We start from the raw sequence: 15,747 nt of genomic DNA, 5'->3' as shown, positions 1-15,747 counted from the left end.
TGACCCTTCTCAGTTAGAGGTTAAATTGGCTGGTGTTTAATTTGATGACTAAATTCTGCTGTGTGCTGTCAAGGTGGGATGGGGTGGCTGGGTGTCAGCCATTGTCCTGGAGTCTCTCCTGGGCTGTTGGCCCCCTGGGTCAGAGATGCTGTTTAATATAGAGAGCTTCAGCTTTCCAAATTCTCGTTGTGTCACTGTGCCAAACCACTTCCTGTGCTTGCTATGTTTCTTTTGTTATGTTAGGTGTAACTTGAAATGCTCCAGTAACTTTCTTCTGCTCTTCATTTAATTTTGGAGTACATGGTTGAAACATATGTTGTACAGTCAGAACAAGTGGGATTAAATGCTAGTGTAAGTGGTTTTTACTCTGAGGTGTTCTTGGATTTGAGAAGAGCATTGCATGTGAAAGCTGTGCATAAGACCTGGGAATTGGACACTCTTACAAGTTAAATCTAAAATTATTTAAACTGAATTTCACAGAAAAGAAAAAAAAATTTCACCGTCATGCTATGGGTGGTGAAACTTAAAGGTTGTAACATTTTGTCGCTTTTCTACATATGCTGCTTTATGGCACTAAATGGTTTTTCCTCCCTTTTCATCCTGGGGACAGTGATAGTGTGCAGAGTGACGATGTTGTGCTGCTTTCTGGAGGAAAGAAAATCAATTCCTGGCTCAGATGTCTCACTTAAAGCTTTCAGGATGCTAATATGGTTGGTGGATCTTTTCCCATTTGCAGTCCTTGGTCAAGGGCAGTTTATGGGATACTGAGGAGGGATTTCACTTTTAATGAAGTTAAATATTTTACACGTACTTATTTTAAGCTTGGATATGAAATTTGGGAAGCCTGGGATTCCCAAACTTGATGTTACTGCAAATGTATAACTAACTCTTCAAAATTAAGGTGGTGTAGCACCTGGATGCAATTTCAGGTTTTGAGTTATGATGAACCTCACTTAACTTTGAGGATGCTTTGAAACACAATGGATGGGCACAGAACAGGTCATTCATCCCAGCTGTGTTGCTAGATGGTCATCCATGGGTGACCTCAGGAAAGGGGAGACTACACATCCTTTTCCAAGCATCAAAATTGCTGTAAGATGGCTCATACGTCCTTGAAGCATTCTCTCAGACCAATAACAAGTGCATTGTCTCTGTGTTTGTCTATATCCAGTTACTTGGTATAGACCTTATATTTTATTTTGTCAACATTAAAATTGGTGGAATCATTATAATTCTCATTAAAAACAACTGGGGTTGATTTAGCAGTTAGCTGCCTGTAAAAGAGAGAGGATATCCTCACAGGAGCTGTTGAGAACTGCTCCTTGTTCTTCTTTTGATCTTACACGGTTATCTTCTTGCTCTTAAATGCAGCCTTCTGTCTCCTGTTTGAAGGACACAGCATGATACTTCTGCGTATGCACTGTGATTAGAGACACTGTCAGGTTATTTCCAGAACCCCAGTAGGGTTTATGTACTCTTTCCATTGGATATTTAGTTATGCTTGCACATCTTGGGCGGGGTGGGGGGGTGGGTGTTACAGCTATAGTACTTCATTTCACTGGCATCTTGCATAGCTTTCCCTTTTATCTGTTTTTCATGGAACTAAAAACCAATTGGTAGCAAACCAAATTATAGACGCAAATAACTTTATGGGGGAGGAAAAACACGCATTTAGGAAAACTGATAGAGTAATATCTGGTAGCAAGTGGTTCTTTAATTTAGCCAAGGTATGTAAATTGAAATCTGCAGAATTCAAACTAGAAATAAATGACGCATTAGCCTTTGGAGCTGAGCAATAACTTCTCAGTGGCTTGGCTTCTTTAAAACAAGATCCTTGCTACAAGTTTGGGGATGAAAAAGGAGATTGACTGAGATTCTCGTGATCTCTGTTTAGACTTTCTGAATGTGACAGGGCTTTTTTTTTTCCTTAGTCTTAAAAATTACTGTGCGGGGAAAAATTTCTTTGGGAAGCTTCTTGAGCCTATCTTATACCTTTAGTGAAATGAAGAAAAAAGTCGTGGCCTATTGATATAAATAATCCTTTAGTCCTTGATGTCAACTGCATCCAGAGTTTCTTCTTTAGGTTGTTAGCTTGGAGCAATTTTGTGTAAGTTTGATACTGGAGGGGTTGCTGTCAATACACAACTAGTTTTGAACTTAGGAATTTGAAGGTAGGCTACTACTTTGCCATTTATTGATCATTTTTAGTTGCCAAGTAAAATGTAAAGTCAGATGTCCCATAGAATCTAATTACTGTAGTATCTTCTTAAGTAATTAAGAGATTTTTTGTAACCTCTTCATTACTTCTGTTTTGTAGTTGAAAACTGTAGTTCAAGTCCACAGGATCTGAGCCTGACTGTAGTATAAGATGAAAGTGTGCTGTGACAGTATTAGAAAACAGCAATTTCTGTTTGTGGTGTGGTCTCTGCAACAGAGTCAAAAGAATTTATTTTAAGTTGAGGAGATGCTTGTCTAGGGCTTTTAATGTTGGCTTCTGAAGGGAGAGTACATTGACAAGGTACTTGAAAGACTTTTAAGTGAAAGAGTTTTTTAACCTGCACACAGAAGTGCCAAACCAGACTTGCACAGGGACAAAACGATTCTGTGCTGCAGCTTACCTCATTATGTGCTTAAGATGAAAAGCACTTTTTTCAAGTGCTTAGGGTGATTAAATTGAGACAAGAGGAAATTATTTAGTGGGAGAAACAATATTTAAGAACTGAAACACTACAGAAGGTGAAGCGGGCTAAAAGAGCCTTTGACTGCCGTATATGTTTCAGTTTTGGTGGTTGATTTATTTGAGGATCAAAGATGCTGCTGAGCTACTACTTTAGCACTATATTGCATTTTGCCCTGCTTGTTTCTCAGTAACCCATCTGGAGCCTTTTTCTATTACTTTATGCAGTTTGTGAACACCTGGGATGTACCATGGACATGCAGGCTTCCGAAGCACGTGATCCTCCATGTGAGGGCGAGTCTCAACATATATTCCTTGTCAGGTACCTAACAGGGACAGGAGTTGGTCCAGGCCGGTGCAGACCCAGATTGGCTTTGCACAGCTGAGGAATTCTGCAGCCTTTCTTACCTCTGCTCCCCAGAATGTAAAATTGCAAGGTTTTGCAGGAGGAGTTTGTGTGTAATATCATGTAATATCTGTTAATGAGGTGTTAGAGATGGTTAGAAGGTTTTGAGTAAGGCGTTAGTCATCTTGACTCCCTTTTAGTGCTGTAAGGGAGGGCAAGTGAATCAAAACAACATAATCTGAGTGAAGTGCCTGTTGAATGTCATGGTGAAGGAGGCAGGAAGGGAGGCAAATCGATGAGACAACACTGGGAAAGGGAGTTCGGAAGATTATTTGCCTTAGATCTTCTATAGATTATGAAACATAACAAACAATATCTCTTGAAAGAAAAGTAACAGCAGAACCTCAACCTTTAGATATGGTGTTCAGCCTCTGTCCTTATCATGTAGATGACAGGGTGTTGAGGCAAGAACATCAGAGATTAGTGATGCTCCCTCCATCCCTCCCCAGTTTTTGGGCATGAAAGTAGTATGTCATGGTTTTCTATTTCCTAGATGATATGTGAGCTCGGAGCTTTCTCAGCTATAAAGGGAGATATATGGTTTGCTTTTGTATAGGGTGGGCAAAGCAGAACACGTGTATTAATATGCGGTCCTACTTATGCAGCTGACAGCTTTCTATTTGAATCACAACTCAGCTTGTAGGCGTCTAAAAAGAAATGAAGGAATTTGCTAAAAACCTGCTGAAGTTAATGGGAGATGGTTAATGAGTGCAGTGGGAACCGGATTTAGGATATATCTGTATCTCTTCTTCATGATACATAAATACAGATTAGAAGAGAGCAATGTTATTTATTGTTAATTTAGTCTAAGAATCATGTCATTTTTCTGCCATAAGTAAAATGATGGCATTTAATAATTATTATGGCAGCACCAGCAATAATCCTGGAATGCATCCATGACTTTATTTTACATGTACAACTGTTTGCTGTCTGTCCTGCAGCAACAAAGCAGGCAGTGTTTCAAGGGTAAGTCCATTCAGGCATATGAGTTTACTATCTTAAGTGAGTTATTTTATGAGGACCTAATTAGCAGAGGGAGGAATTCTTGCTTTTTATACCTAAAATGCACTTCTCTGATGAAGAGCTTCAGGGGACTGAGATTGGCCCTGAGCTTGTGTCCAGCTGCAGTTCTGTTAATTCTAACATCCGGAGTAACTGCCATGATGAGGAGTCATTTGAGATGTTACTGATTTTCAAGCCCAACCCTTCATAAAACAATAATTTAGATCAAGTCTAGGGCAGAAGTCGATACAGATTCTGGTACAGATTATGTACTTTTTGAGCTGTTTATGAAAAGATGGGTACTGTCGTGTGTAGTACGTAACCTCTGCAAAGGGAGTGGTTAGTTGAAGCGTTCATGCGATGTATGGTTACTGGTGTTTGTCCGTCAGGAGGTGGGAAGCTGGAGTCTGACGCATATGTTTTAATGTGTTGCTTCTAATTTACTTGCTATTAAACTTGCAAGTCAATACAGGCAAGTTTCCTTCAATTTTCAGCCTGTTAGGCACTGTCCTCTGCGACTTCCCCGAAGGGTGAGATGAGAGCTATGCCCTTGCGGGATGTGCATCGTACGTGGTAGCGGGAAAGCAGCTATGAGGAGCTCTTACTCTTAAATGTGACCTCTCTCGTGAATAGGATTAGTTTGTACTACTCCACTGGCATTAGTGAATGAAAGAATAGTAGACTGGGACAACATAAACTAAGACGGATGATGCAGATACGCAAATGCTAAATTTAGCTTTAAGATGATTATTCCGTGCCTCCTGGCTTTCCTGCTTCTCTGGGAGCAGCACCTGTGGCATATGTGTGACTTGCAGTTCTTGGAGAAGCTTGCTATAGAGAATCAAAGAGGTTTTTGACTTTATTTTTGTGCCTTTAAGTCACGTAATGCCTGATGAAAGTGCAGGTCTAGAAAACAGTGTTTCTAGAGGTTGGCTGTTTCTTGTGGCAGTATTTTGTGGTAGTCTACTTCAGCCTTGGGTCTCCTAAACTGTTGCTGGTAGAGAGTGTCCCTTGGAATGGCTGAGGCTGTAGTGGCTGTGTTCTGTGGCCCACAAGAGCATAACCTCTCACAGGTCATTCTCTGAGAAATACACCACAGTCAAGTGGGAGAATAATTTTTCCTCAATTATTAATGTGTGTGTTGCAACTTTTAAGACCGTAAGTGCTGTACGCGATGATCTGAAAATGAGTGAATAGGCATTTTCCCTGTTACCACAGAAGGATACCAGCTGGCTTACTAGGAACCCGCAGGTTTGTGCTGCGTGTGCTTTTTGTGATCTGATGGGTGAATATTTTTTTTTTAATGAAGGGTTTTTTGGGCTCATGAGGCCTGTGCAGGGGATAAAGAGGGATCGTTGCTGCTGTAGCAGATCCGCAGAGGTCCGATGCAGCTTCATCTGCCGTGCACATCAGTACCTGCGGCTGTGCCTTGCGTTCCCCGCCTGGCACAGGCGAAGCGGGCAGGTTTCAGTCCCCTGGGCTAAAACGGGGGGATCTCGCCCGTGGTGGTGGGGGGAGGCCCGGTGCGGGGCGGCCCTCCGCCGATAGGTGGCGGTGTCGGCGCGGCAACCGGTGGCCCCTCGGCGGCGGCGCGCCACCGCCGGGCTTCCCCGCCGCTCCCCACCTCGTTTAATCAGTATTGTTATAATAATTTTAATTCTCCCTCCTTCCTCGCGGGTGGAAATCGGCATGGGGGAGCCGCGCTCCGCCACCCCGCGTGTGAGGGTTTCAGGGGTGAGGGGGCAGAGTTTCCCCCCCCCGTCCGTCTGTCTGTATGTCGTTCCCCGCCCCACGCGTGCGGAGCCGTCCTGCGTGGACGCTGCGGGGCGGGCAGGGCGCTGCCGGCCCGGGGGGCTGCGGGGTGTGTGTGTGTGTGCGGGGGGGGGGGGGGGGACGGCGGGGGGAGCGCTCCTAATGAGATGCGACGGCGCGGGGGGGCGGGGCCCTGGCGGCGGCGCAGCCAATGAGCGGCGGCGGCGGCGCATAAATTATGGGGGGGGCCGGGATGGCCAGGTTTTGTGCGGCGCGGCGGAGCGCTGACCTCGGAGCTGGCCGAGCGCAGCCCCGCGCCCCGCCGCAGGGTCCCGCCGCCCGGCACCGGCCCCGCCGAGCCGCCCGCACCCACGCGCGTCCGGAGAAGGGGAGACCTGATTTCTCCGGGGAGCGTTTCTGGCCGCGATTGCATGAATGCCCAATGTTGTAGACCAGTGGCAATGGATCTAGGAGTTTATCAACTAAGACACTTCTCAATTTCTTTCTTATCGTCCTTGCTGGGCACCGACAACTCATCCCTGAGGCTCGACAGTAGGTAAATAAGTGTTGTGTCCGAGGGGGCTCCGCCGGCGCGGGGGTGCCGGGGGCAGGTGGACGCCGGGGCCGGCTCCTTTGTCCGGGGGAGCCGCAGCGGCGGCACCGGCCGCCCCCCTCGCCTCCCCTCCCCGCCCCGGGGGATGCCGTCCCCGCCGCGGAGCGCTTCTGCCGCAGCCCGCGATTAAGCTCCATCTTTGTGGTCGTCTGAGGAGGGAGGGAGTGGGGGGGGAAGGGGGGGAAAAAAAAAATAATATGTCGGGATACTTGATCCGGCTGCAGGCGGGGGATTCGGGCGGCTTCACAGGTTGCTTTGCTGCATTGGAGCATCCCGGTGAGGCGGCGGCAGGGCAGCGTGAGGATGACTTTCTCAGCCAACTGGCTACCGATGCCCGCGTCTCTTGTCTCTTAAATAATTCAGCCGCTGCTAATGTTGTAATTTTTTTTTTTCTTCCCCCCCCCCCCCCCCCCCTTTCTTTCTCTTTTGCAGCTCCTCTGGTGCAAGCGTGGTAGCTATCGACAACAAAATCGAGCAAGCGATGGTACGTACCGATTGGGGCATAAAACCTTGGTTGTGCTTAAAGCGGTAAACAATATCGGGGTGCGCCGGGCGACGGTTCGCCCCTGCGCGGGCGCGTTTTTGTAGCGGGGCCGGGGATGGGGGGAGGGAGGCACAGGTTGGGGGGCCTTTCTCTTTTTTTTTTTTTTTTTTCTTCCCCTCGTTGTTTTATCGATCAGAAGCTCCGTGCGGGGAGGAATGCGCGCGTTTCTCTATCGATGCCGGGGAGGGAATGACGGCATCGCTTTCGACTCCTGCCTTCCCAAACGATTGATCCCGGCTCCGTGCGGCGGGGGAGGGGCGCTGCTGGGGCAGAAAGCGGCATTTGGGTTGGGGGTGTGTGTGTGTGTTTTGCCCCCACCCCCACCCCAAAGGCGGGCGGGGGGGCTTCGGGGTGCTTTTCACTTTATATTTTTAGCTCCTCCTAGCGCATCCCGCGCCGGGCCGCCCCCGCCCGACGGGCGCATCCCGTGCCCCGCGCCCATCTCCCGGCGGGGCCGGCCCGGGCGCGGCGGTGCCCGGTGCCCCGCTCCCGCCGCCGTCCCGCCGCGCCGCCCCGCGCCCGGGGCCCGGCCGCCCTTTGTTACGGGAGCAGTGCCGGGAGCCGTTCTCACGGGAGCCTCTGCCGACTGTTGCTAGGCAAACTCCGAGCCTTTAACTCCCGGCTATAAATAACTCGGCCGCTCATTGGCCCGGGCGCGCCCTGACGTCACCGGGCGGCCGCGCGCGGCCGGCGGGAGGGAGGGAAATGCGGCAACCTGCGCCGAGAACTGGCTGCAGCCGGTGCGCGGGGGGCGGGGCCCGGCGCCGGGGGGCGGGGCCGGGCTCGGGGGGCGGGGCCCACTGCCAGCTCTGGGGCCGCACGTGTGCGGGGCGGCGGGAGGCGGCGGGTTGTCACCCCCGTTCCCTCCCGTCATCGTCCCCGGTTGGGGTGGCCGAGCCCTGGCACGGCTTGGCCGCTGCGAGGGGGATGAGCGTTGCCCAGCACGACTCCATCTGCCGAAGCGCTGCTGGCCCCGCGGGCATGAGTAGGGGGCCAGTAGCCCTCACTGGGATGCTCTGTTGTGGCACAGAGCATCACCAGCTCTCTGGGTAGGTGGATTGGCTGCACCTCCAGCTGAGCCCAGGCCTGGCGCTGGGCTCCTTTCCTCTAATGCACAGGCTCTCTTCTGTGTTTCAGGATCTGGTAAAGAGTCACTTGATGTATGCGGTAAGGGAGGAAGTGGAGGTCCTCAAAGAGCAAATCAAAGAGCTGATAGAGAAGAACTCCCAGCTGGAGCAAGAAAACACTCTGCTAAAAACACTCGCCAGCCCAGAGCAGCTTGCCCAGTTCCAAGCACAGCTGCAGACTGGTTCCCCACCTTCCTCTTCCCAGTCACAAGGGACAACACAGCAGCCTGCTCAGCCGGCATCACAGGGGTCAGGGCCTTCAGCATAGTTCAGAACGCCATTGCCATCTTGATCGCTGGCCTCTGGACCGCCCAGAGCAAGAAGGACTAGCGGGAATCCGCCACAGCCACCCTTCATCCATTTCAGTGCACATTGCAACCCAGACTGAGGACTCCATGCCCTGCACACCTCAGGAGAGGCTTCTCCCCCCTGTATTACACACTCATCTGTCTCTCTCTTCACTCCCTTCTCCCTTTGGCTTGAAGGAGTCTTTGTTCTTAGGTTGACTGAATAAAATAAACTTCTTCCAGAGAATTAGCACAAGTACACTGGGGACTTGAGCAGCTTCTGCAAATGGCTGAGAAACGAAGCTGCATGCCTGAATTTCTTTTCGGTTTGTTTTTAAATCTTCCACTCATCCAGTGCTATAACTGATACAAGTGCTTTTCGAGCTTGGAAGTATGAAGAAATAGACTGGAGTAAAAAGTGATGGCTCAATCCCCCACAGTGCACTGGGGTTCCAAAGTGAGGACTGGTGCATAGGATCTTAAGAGGAAGAGGGAGAAAGGTAAATTCAGTGTTTAACACTTAACTGTCACCTGAAACCTTAAGTGCAAATATTTGCACCGTTTTCTGAAGCAGTGGACAGGTGCATAAAGCTGTATTATATATATAGAAAGCAGGTAGGTGACATACAGTTTGGTCATAGGATAATTACAATGAAGGTTATTTGCCTACTGTATATTTGTGTATTTAGTGTAATTACTTTGTAAAATAGAAAACTGTAACTATTTAGGTTGTACAGATTGAAGTTTAGTTGTTTCATTGCCTGATCTGAAGAAGTTTGAGAAGTTGTTTTTTTTTTTATGCTACATAAATAAGAATGCACCTACGCAACTGTTCAGAATTTGGCAGATTTATGCTGTTTGTGTAACTTCTGAAGTTCCCTGGCTGCTGATTATCTTGAAGTAAATCTTTGTTCATTGTAGTTTGGTTCAAGACAGGAAAAACCACTCCAAAAATTATCAAACCCTGCTAGCAAAGAATTGAAAAAAAAAAAAAAATTTATTTCCTAGTACGGATTTTTTGCATAAGATCTGTATAGTAGTATGCATATGTTTTTGTGCATGTTCTCTAAACAGTTGTAACACGTCAATGTATTTAACTGTTGCACTTGTCAACTTTCAATAAAGCATACAATGTTGATAAATCACCGTTTGTTTAGTGTACTGATGCTAACTCCAGTCACTTTCAACATGTTGCAATGCAGTTTTCCATGAGCAGTGAGGTCAGGAAGCAGAGTTCAGGGTGCGAGACCCTGTCTGTTGGCTTCAGAGCTTTCTCAAAGTGTCATCTAAAAACGCAGCTCCTGCTTTCCACAGTTTCTTAAAAATGCAGCGACTGAAGTCAAACGAAGGAGGGTCGAGTAGGGGGCCTGACTGAGGGCAAAGCTCCTTGTTTTGGTCCAGTCCCATATCATTGGGACTGTTGGGTGGCTTCTGTACATCTAGCAGTAGATAAGCAGGGGCACAGACTTCTGCTGCGTGATCGGCCCTAAACGTACGAATCTCGCGCGGTGGTTGTTGCCTAGCGGCAGGCTCACTGCACCCTTGCCTGGGCACGGCTCATCCCATGCTGGCAGCAGCTCCAGCGCCCTTAATTCGGGGTGACAAAGGCAGCGGGTGTTGTAGCTTCCCCAGCAGGACAGCCATAGCACCGCCTTCTCTCAAAAACTAGTGATGAGGCTAGGCTGAAGTCTCAATGACTGAGAATTTCTTACTTTCACCTCCACAGCTTCTTACCTTGATTTTTTTTTATTTTTTTGTGAATTGAAATTGTTTAAGCTTGTATTACTTCTGCCTTGTTGAAAGTGTTAAAAACTTCCAGTCCTGTGCAAAGATAAAACTGTTTCCCTCCTGTTTGAAAAAATACCTTTTTCTTCTTTAGTCGCAGTAATTAAAATATAACTGAATCAACGTACAGATTTCTAGGTGAAAGACTAGATGTGGTGTGATAGCCTGCAGCTGGGGGAGCGAAGGAATTTGCAGTTTTACAGCGGGTTGCGTTTACTGGTGTTAAGGATGTGAATCTTGGATACTTACAGTATTCACAATTAACGGGATGAAATGGTCAGTCCTGAGGAGTAGTAGGACAGTACTTTGACAGTGAAAGCGGTGTCCTAAAATATGAACACAAGGAATTAATCTGACTTGAAAGGTAAGAGCTAATTAAAAACCTTTTTATATGGTCTTATGACTGCTTACTCCATATAATGAAAATCAGGAGGTACCATTCGTGTGGAACTTCATATTATTGAGAATAGTCAGGTGTAGCAGAGGAAACGGGAAGGCTGAGGGTTTGAAGGCAGGACACATCACGTTGTTCTGTAATTTATAGCTAAATTCTTGCCTTTGGGTACTCATCATGCAGTAGTTCAGGCACAGCTTAGCTGTATTGCAGCGCAAGCAGTTGCGTTACCTTCGTTGGGATTAGTGTATCAAAGTGCCTGCATGAATGTGTCTCCGTGGGAGTGTGAACTTTAATTCATAGTTTGCGTTCTTGAGGTTCCAGTGTGTAATTTAAGAGTGTTCTTAATGAGGAAACGCCAGAGCAAAGTGCGAGATGTTTTTTTTTTTTGATGGGTTAAGCTGAAATTAGAAATTGATGATAGCCTTTGTGGCAGAACAGCACTTGAATTATCTGGATCCGACAAAAGGAATGCTAATTTTGGTGCTTTTTAAATGGCTTAATTGTTTCCAATTGCTTTTATATTCTGAATGTCTCTTTAGCACTTCCAGGCCGTAATACTGAGTATATAAAAAAGGCAATCTTAACATGCGGATGGGCTCTTTCACCTGCTTCACTGACCAAAATTTTCAAAGAATTATTCTTTTTTTGTTTAAAAAAGAAATTGACCTCTGGGTTTATTTCATTTACTTTGTTTAAAGAACAGCTTGATCAATTTGAAAGCCAAGATTATTTTTTTAACTGTTCTTTAATACAGTATCTGGAAGTTTGAAGGGTTTAGGTTAGGTAATATGTTGGTAACTGTAGTACCCTGTGCTTCAGTGTTGGCAAATCTGATCATTTAATCTTAGGTACCAAATAGTTTTAAAACTATGGAGCCGTTTTTTTGGAGCTGTTTATTAATTGCTAAAGTTAGGCAGAGCAGCTTTTTGTTGCTGAGATCATTTTGGCAATAACTCTGTCAAAACTGCAGCCTCGCTCCATGAAACGGATACAAATTGACTAAAATTGCACTTGAGACCCAAACAAAGAGTAGATGTTTCAGTCGGTTGTGTTGTAATACTTCTGGAATGAATTGTTTTGATTTTTGCTTTTGTTCTAGAACAAGTCATTTTTTTAGAGCACTTACAAATCAAACGTTGTCAACTGTCAAGAATATCGCCTCTTTCCACCAGAATTTTTCTTTGTACAAACTCTGAGATGCTCAGGTTTTCATCCACAGTGCGAATCAAATTAAATGTGATCTGTCTTTTATATGTCAGGCTTTTTGTTCTCTGCCTATCTCCAATTCCATAATTCTTCAGGCTATATTCAAGCTGTTTGTCATTTAACTTCTTGTTGACATTTAGCTGCACACTTGCTTTATTTTTAACAGCAATACGATAAACTGATCTAAGCAAATTATCGCGGAGACCAAGTAGCTATTTTTTTCCTCTTGCAGCTTTTAAAACTTTTTTTTTAAACCAGTAATTTTTGGCCAATAATTCCAAGGCAAGTCCAGATTGTCCAAATTCTGAGGGCTCTGTAAATACTTGGGGAAGGGAAATATGCTTCAATAACATGCCTGAAAACTGTCCAGAGAGCACCCAGACAAAACCTCCCAGCAGCAGTGGAGTAAATGCAGTGCCTTAGAGATGCCTCTCCCTAATTCTTACGGAATAAATCAATGCCTCGGAGGCAGCTTCCCGTCTTTCAACTGGAGAAAGAACCCAGCGAGGCTATTTGGGAACTACCACCCTTGATTTCTGTAGCTACAGTGAATGTATTAGTCTCAATACAAAGAATTTTAATTATTATTTATTCCTTGTAGGGTGAAATAGCAGTACTTGAGCCCGTTGACTGAAAGCAAAATTGTTCAACTTAATATATGCCATTCGCAAAACCTCTCGTTAAGCATCTTGAGTACTTCACTAACAGTTCACATCTTACAGAAGTTGCATTATTCTCGCTTTTCTCCTCTCTTTGGGATTATGCATTTTAACTTTCTGGAGAGTTTTCTGCTGGGGTGAACCTGAAGCAAGTTCTAAATCCAAGGCTTTGCCGAAGCTGGAAATTAGCTCAATTCCAACCATTACTGGTCAGTGCAACTTCAGATATATTAACCTAACCGGAGAACGGTTGCTGGAGGGAGCTCCTGGGAAGTCTGGAATGAGCTTTGGAGTTTGAAATGCTTGTTTGAGGATACTCTGAAAAGCACCTGCCGCTGGCCCGAACCTTTTCCTGCGATGAGTAAGCAGACTCTTCCGACGGCATTTAGTGTGTGTTGAGCTAGGCCAACAAACGGCGTGCTTGAAAAATCCCATGGCAAGGCGTTTCCAGCAGACACTGGCAACTGCCCTCCTCAATCAGGGTCCAATTTCCAACAGGAGCAAAGCCAAGCTCAACAATGAAGTTAAAAGCCAAACCATGAATAAACTAACTTCCTTACATTGTAAATACATCGGAAAAGGGCAGCACTTCAAAAGGGAAAATGAGCAAAACTGCCATGACTTTCCCTGAAACTAAGTCCCGGGTGGCGGTTGTTCATTGAGATGCCCCCAGGAGAGCTGTGCTGGGCCAAGAGGCAAGAGAGTTTGGATACGATATGGCCAAGAGGCCCCCAAAATGTAGCACAACAGGAATTTGGGTAACACGTAACAGCCAGCTGAGGAAAGGGAAAACAGTTCTTAAAATCTTGTTCCCAAGCTAAGCCCCATTCTTAGGTCATCTTGAAGCTTAACTTTGATTCTTCAGCTGCATTGGGTGGGGGTGGTTTTTCAGTGATGCATATGTGGTAATACGTATTGAATGTGGTTCCAGTTGTCATGAGAAAGTGGCCACAGGAAAAAAAAAAAGAAAAAGGAAAAAAAAAAAAGTGTCATAACACTCCAATTTACAGTCTTCTAGTTTGGGTGGACTGAGAGCTCTGCTAAAGTTCTCCCTCTTTGGAACTCTAAAGGCACTGTAAAATCATGAGAGATTGAGACCTGGTAAGTGCAAGCTCAGGGCAAATCCACCTGAATCTTGGAAGTAACAAAAGGGCAGGGAATAAAATTTGTCAGCCTTTTAAGAAACAAAGTCAGGAGGAGCAAACCTCTGTGGCCTTCAGAAAGGAAAGCAGATCTGTTGTTCATCAGGGAGTATGGGAAGGGAGGGGGATGAGCTTATTTGTGGATTATTTAAATTACTGTCATCTACTTTCCAGTCCAACGTACATTCAGGATCTCTAGGAGTTGGAAGCTGGGTATCTGCACTGAGCTCTCACATCTCCTTCAAAAATCTTGTTTAAAGTATCTGCCTGCATTATGCTCCTGGTGGAGGCTGCAGTAAATGGTCATTTTTCCTTCCATTAGTTTTATTACTGAGAACCAGCCTGTTCTGCCTCTCCGCTGCTGCTTTAATCAAAGCTTTGCTACCAGATAGCCATCAGAAAAGACATCTGCAATTCAATTAGATATGTGCTTAAACTCACGATCTCTGTGAAACCGGCTGCTGCCAGAACAGAGTGCCCTCCACGCCGCGGGCTCACCGGGGCTGCAGCCTGCACGGCTGTGCTCCAGCACCTCCGCCTCCTGCCCCCGGCTCGTCCTCCCTCCTGCCCCTCTGGCCCTGCTCACAGATGCTTGAAATGAGGACCCATTCCTCACAGGAGGCTGGTAGGAGTTTATTTCTTCTTCTTCCTTGCAAAGCAGGAGGGAAGCTAGAAACTTGGCACCGTTCAGGAGCCACAAAATCTGCTTTATAACATATCAAAAGCGGTTGCTGCAGAGTAGTGTCTGTCTGCCTTGGGAGGTAGGATGAAGAAGCTCCAAAGGTGCTCCAGGGGTAAGTGGTTACACCTTTTGCATGATGAATTGATAGGAATGTCCATACCAAAAGAAGTTGGACTTCTTTATCTTCACTGACATACTTAACGCTCTGGTGCTGTAAGGGCATACCCCTGGGTGCCGGCTGCTCCAGGGCCACCATTCTTCCTTGAAGCGACCCTGTGAGGTGACAGAGGTGAGGTCCAAACACCTTCTGGGCAGGCCAGATGACTGAGCCTCAGTGAGGAACAGCTCTTCGGAGATATTTCCATGACCCTAGAGGTAAAGATGACCTCCAAGTGATGTCAGGCTTGTCCCTGACCACGTACCACAGCCTTATTTAAAAATGCCTCAGAAGGACGTTATGAAGCGCTTTAGTGGTCTTGCTTGAAGCATTTCTAAGAACCGATTGTAAAGGCTTGCAAAATCACAAGTGAAAACGGTCAGAAGGGGAGGTTTGTGTGGGCTTATTTGTAGAAAAGGTGCAGTTGACAGAAACCCCAAACCCGAAGAGGAGCGAAGCGAAGGTGAGTGTGGGGAGTGGATGTGGCTTCAGCTCCCTGCAAGCTTTCCTGCCTTCAGGGAGCAGCGGCCTCCTGTTGATGGAGAAACAGGTTTAATGCTTACCTGGTGTCATGGTTTAACCCCAGTTGGCAACCAAGCACCACGCAGCCGCTTGCTCACTCCTCCCTGGTGGGATGGGGGGGAGAATTGGAAGAGTAAAAGTGAGAAAACTCATGGGTTGAGATAAAGACAGTTTAATAGGTAAAGCAAAAACTGCACACACAAGCAAAGCAAGGAATTCACTCACTACTTCCCATGGGCAGGCAGGTGTTCAGCCATCCCCAGGGAAGGAGGGCTCCATCACGTGTAATGGTTTCTTGGGAAGATAAAAGGCCATAAGTCTCAACATTCCCCACTCCCTTCTCCCCCAGCTTTATATGCTGAGCATGATGTCATATGGTGTCAGGGTGGAATAGGGTAGAATATCCCTTTGGTCAGTTGGGGTCAGCTGTCCCAACCGTGTCCCCTCCCAACTCCTTGTGCACCCCCAGCCCGCTTCCTGCTGGGGTGGGGTGAGAAGCAGAAAGGCCTTGACTCCATGTAAGCACTGCTCAGCAGTAACAAAAACATGCTTGTGTTACCAATGCTGTTTCTAGCACAAATCCAAACCACAGGCCCATACTAGCTCCTAGGAAGGAAATTAACTCTACCCCAGCCAAAACCAGCGCACCTGGGATGGGAGAAAAGCAAATGGGGATCAGGACAATGGAGCTGAGTATAGCCCCAGTGGGTGGGGGTGATGTACCTGTCTATACCCCCTGAGTGTAGGATTAGAAAAGCCTTGGTAAGCACCTTGCAGCCATGGGCTTTC

General features: G+C 46.7%; 1 protein-coding gene across 7 annotated transcripts in view; it reads left to right on the top strand.

Moving 5' to 3' along the window:
• The window catches only part of TSC22D1 (TSC22 domain family member 1), a 97,518-nt gene extending 87,965 nt beyond the window's left edge, over positions 1-9,553 (top strand). For 3 of the 7 annotated variants that reach the window (XM_064440832.1, XM_064440831.1, XM_064440835.1), the window contains 2 exons: positions 6,883-6,934; positions 8,132-9,553. In XM_064440832.1, the coding sequence (XP_064296902.1) occupies positions 6,883-6,934; positions 8,132-8,389 (310 nt within the window). In that variant the 3' untranslated portion in view covers positions 8,390-9,553. Of the gene's footprint in view, positions 1-6,087; positions 6,394-6,882; positions 6,936-8,131 lie in introns of those variants that run through there. The other 4 variants (XR_010371137.1, XR_010371135.1, XM_064440834.1 and 1 more) reach the window with 3 other exon arrangements.
• The last annotated feature ends 6,194 nt before the right edge of the window (positions 9,554-15,747 follow it).

The sequence above is a fragment of the Phalacrocorax carbo genome, chromosome 1, assembly GCF_963921805.1.
Source record: "Phalacrocorax carbo chromosome 1, bPhaCar2.1, whole genome shotgun sequence".
Classification (NCBI taxonomy): domain Eukaryota; kingdom Metazoa; phylum Chordata; class Aves; order Suliformes; family Phalacrocoracidae; genus Phalacrocorax; species Phalacrocorax carbo.
The sequence above is the reverse complement of the archived record's forward strand: the minus strand, read 5'-3'. Positions and strand labels throughout refer to the sequence as shown.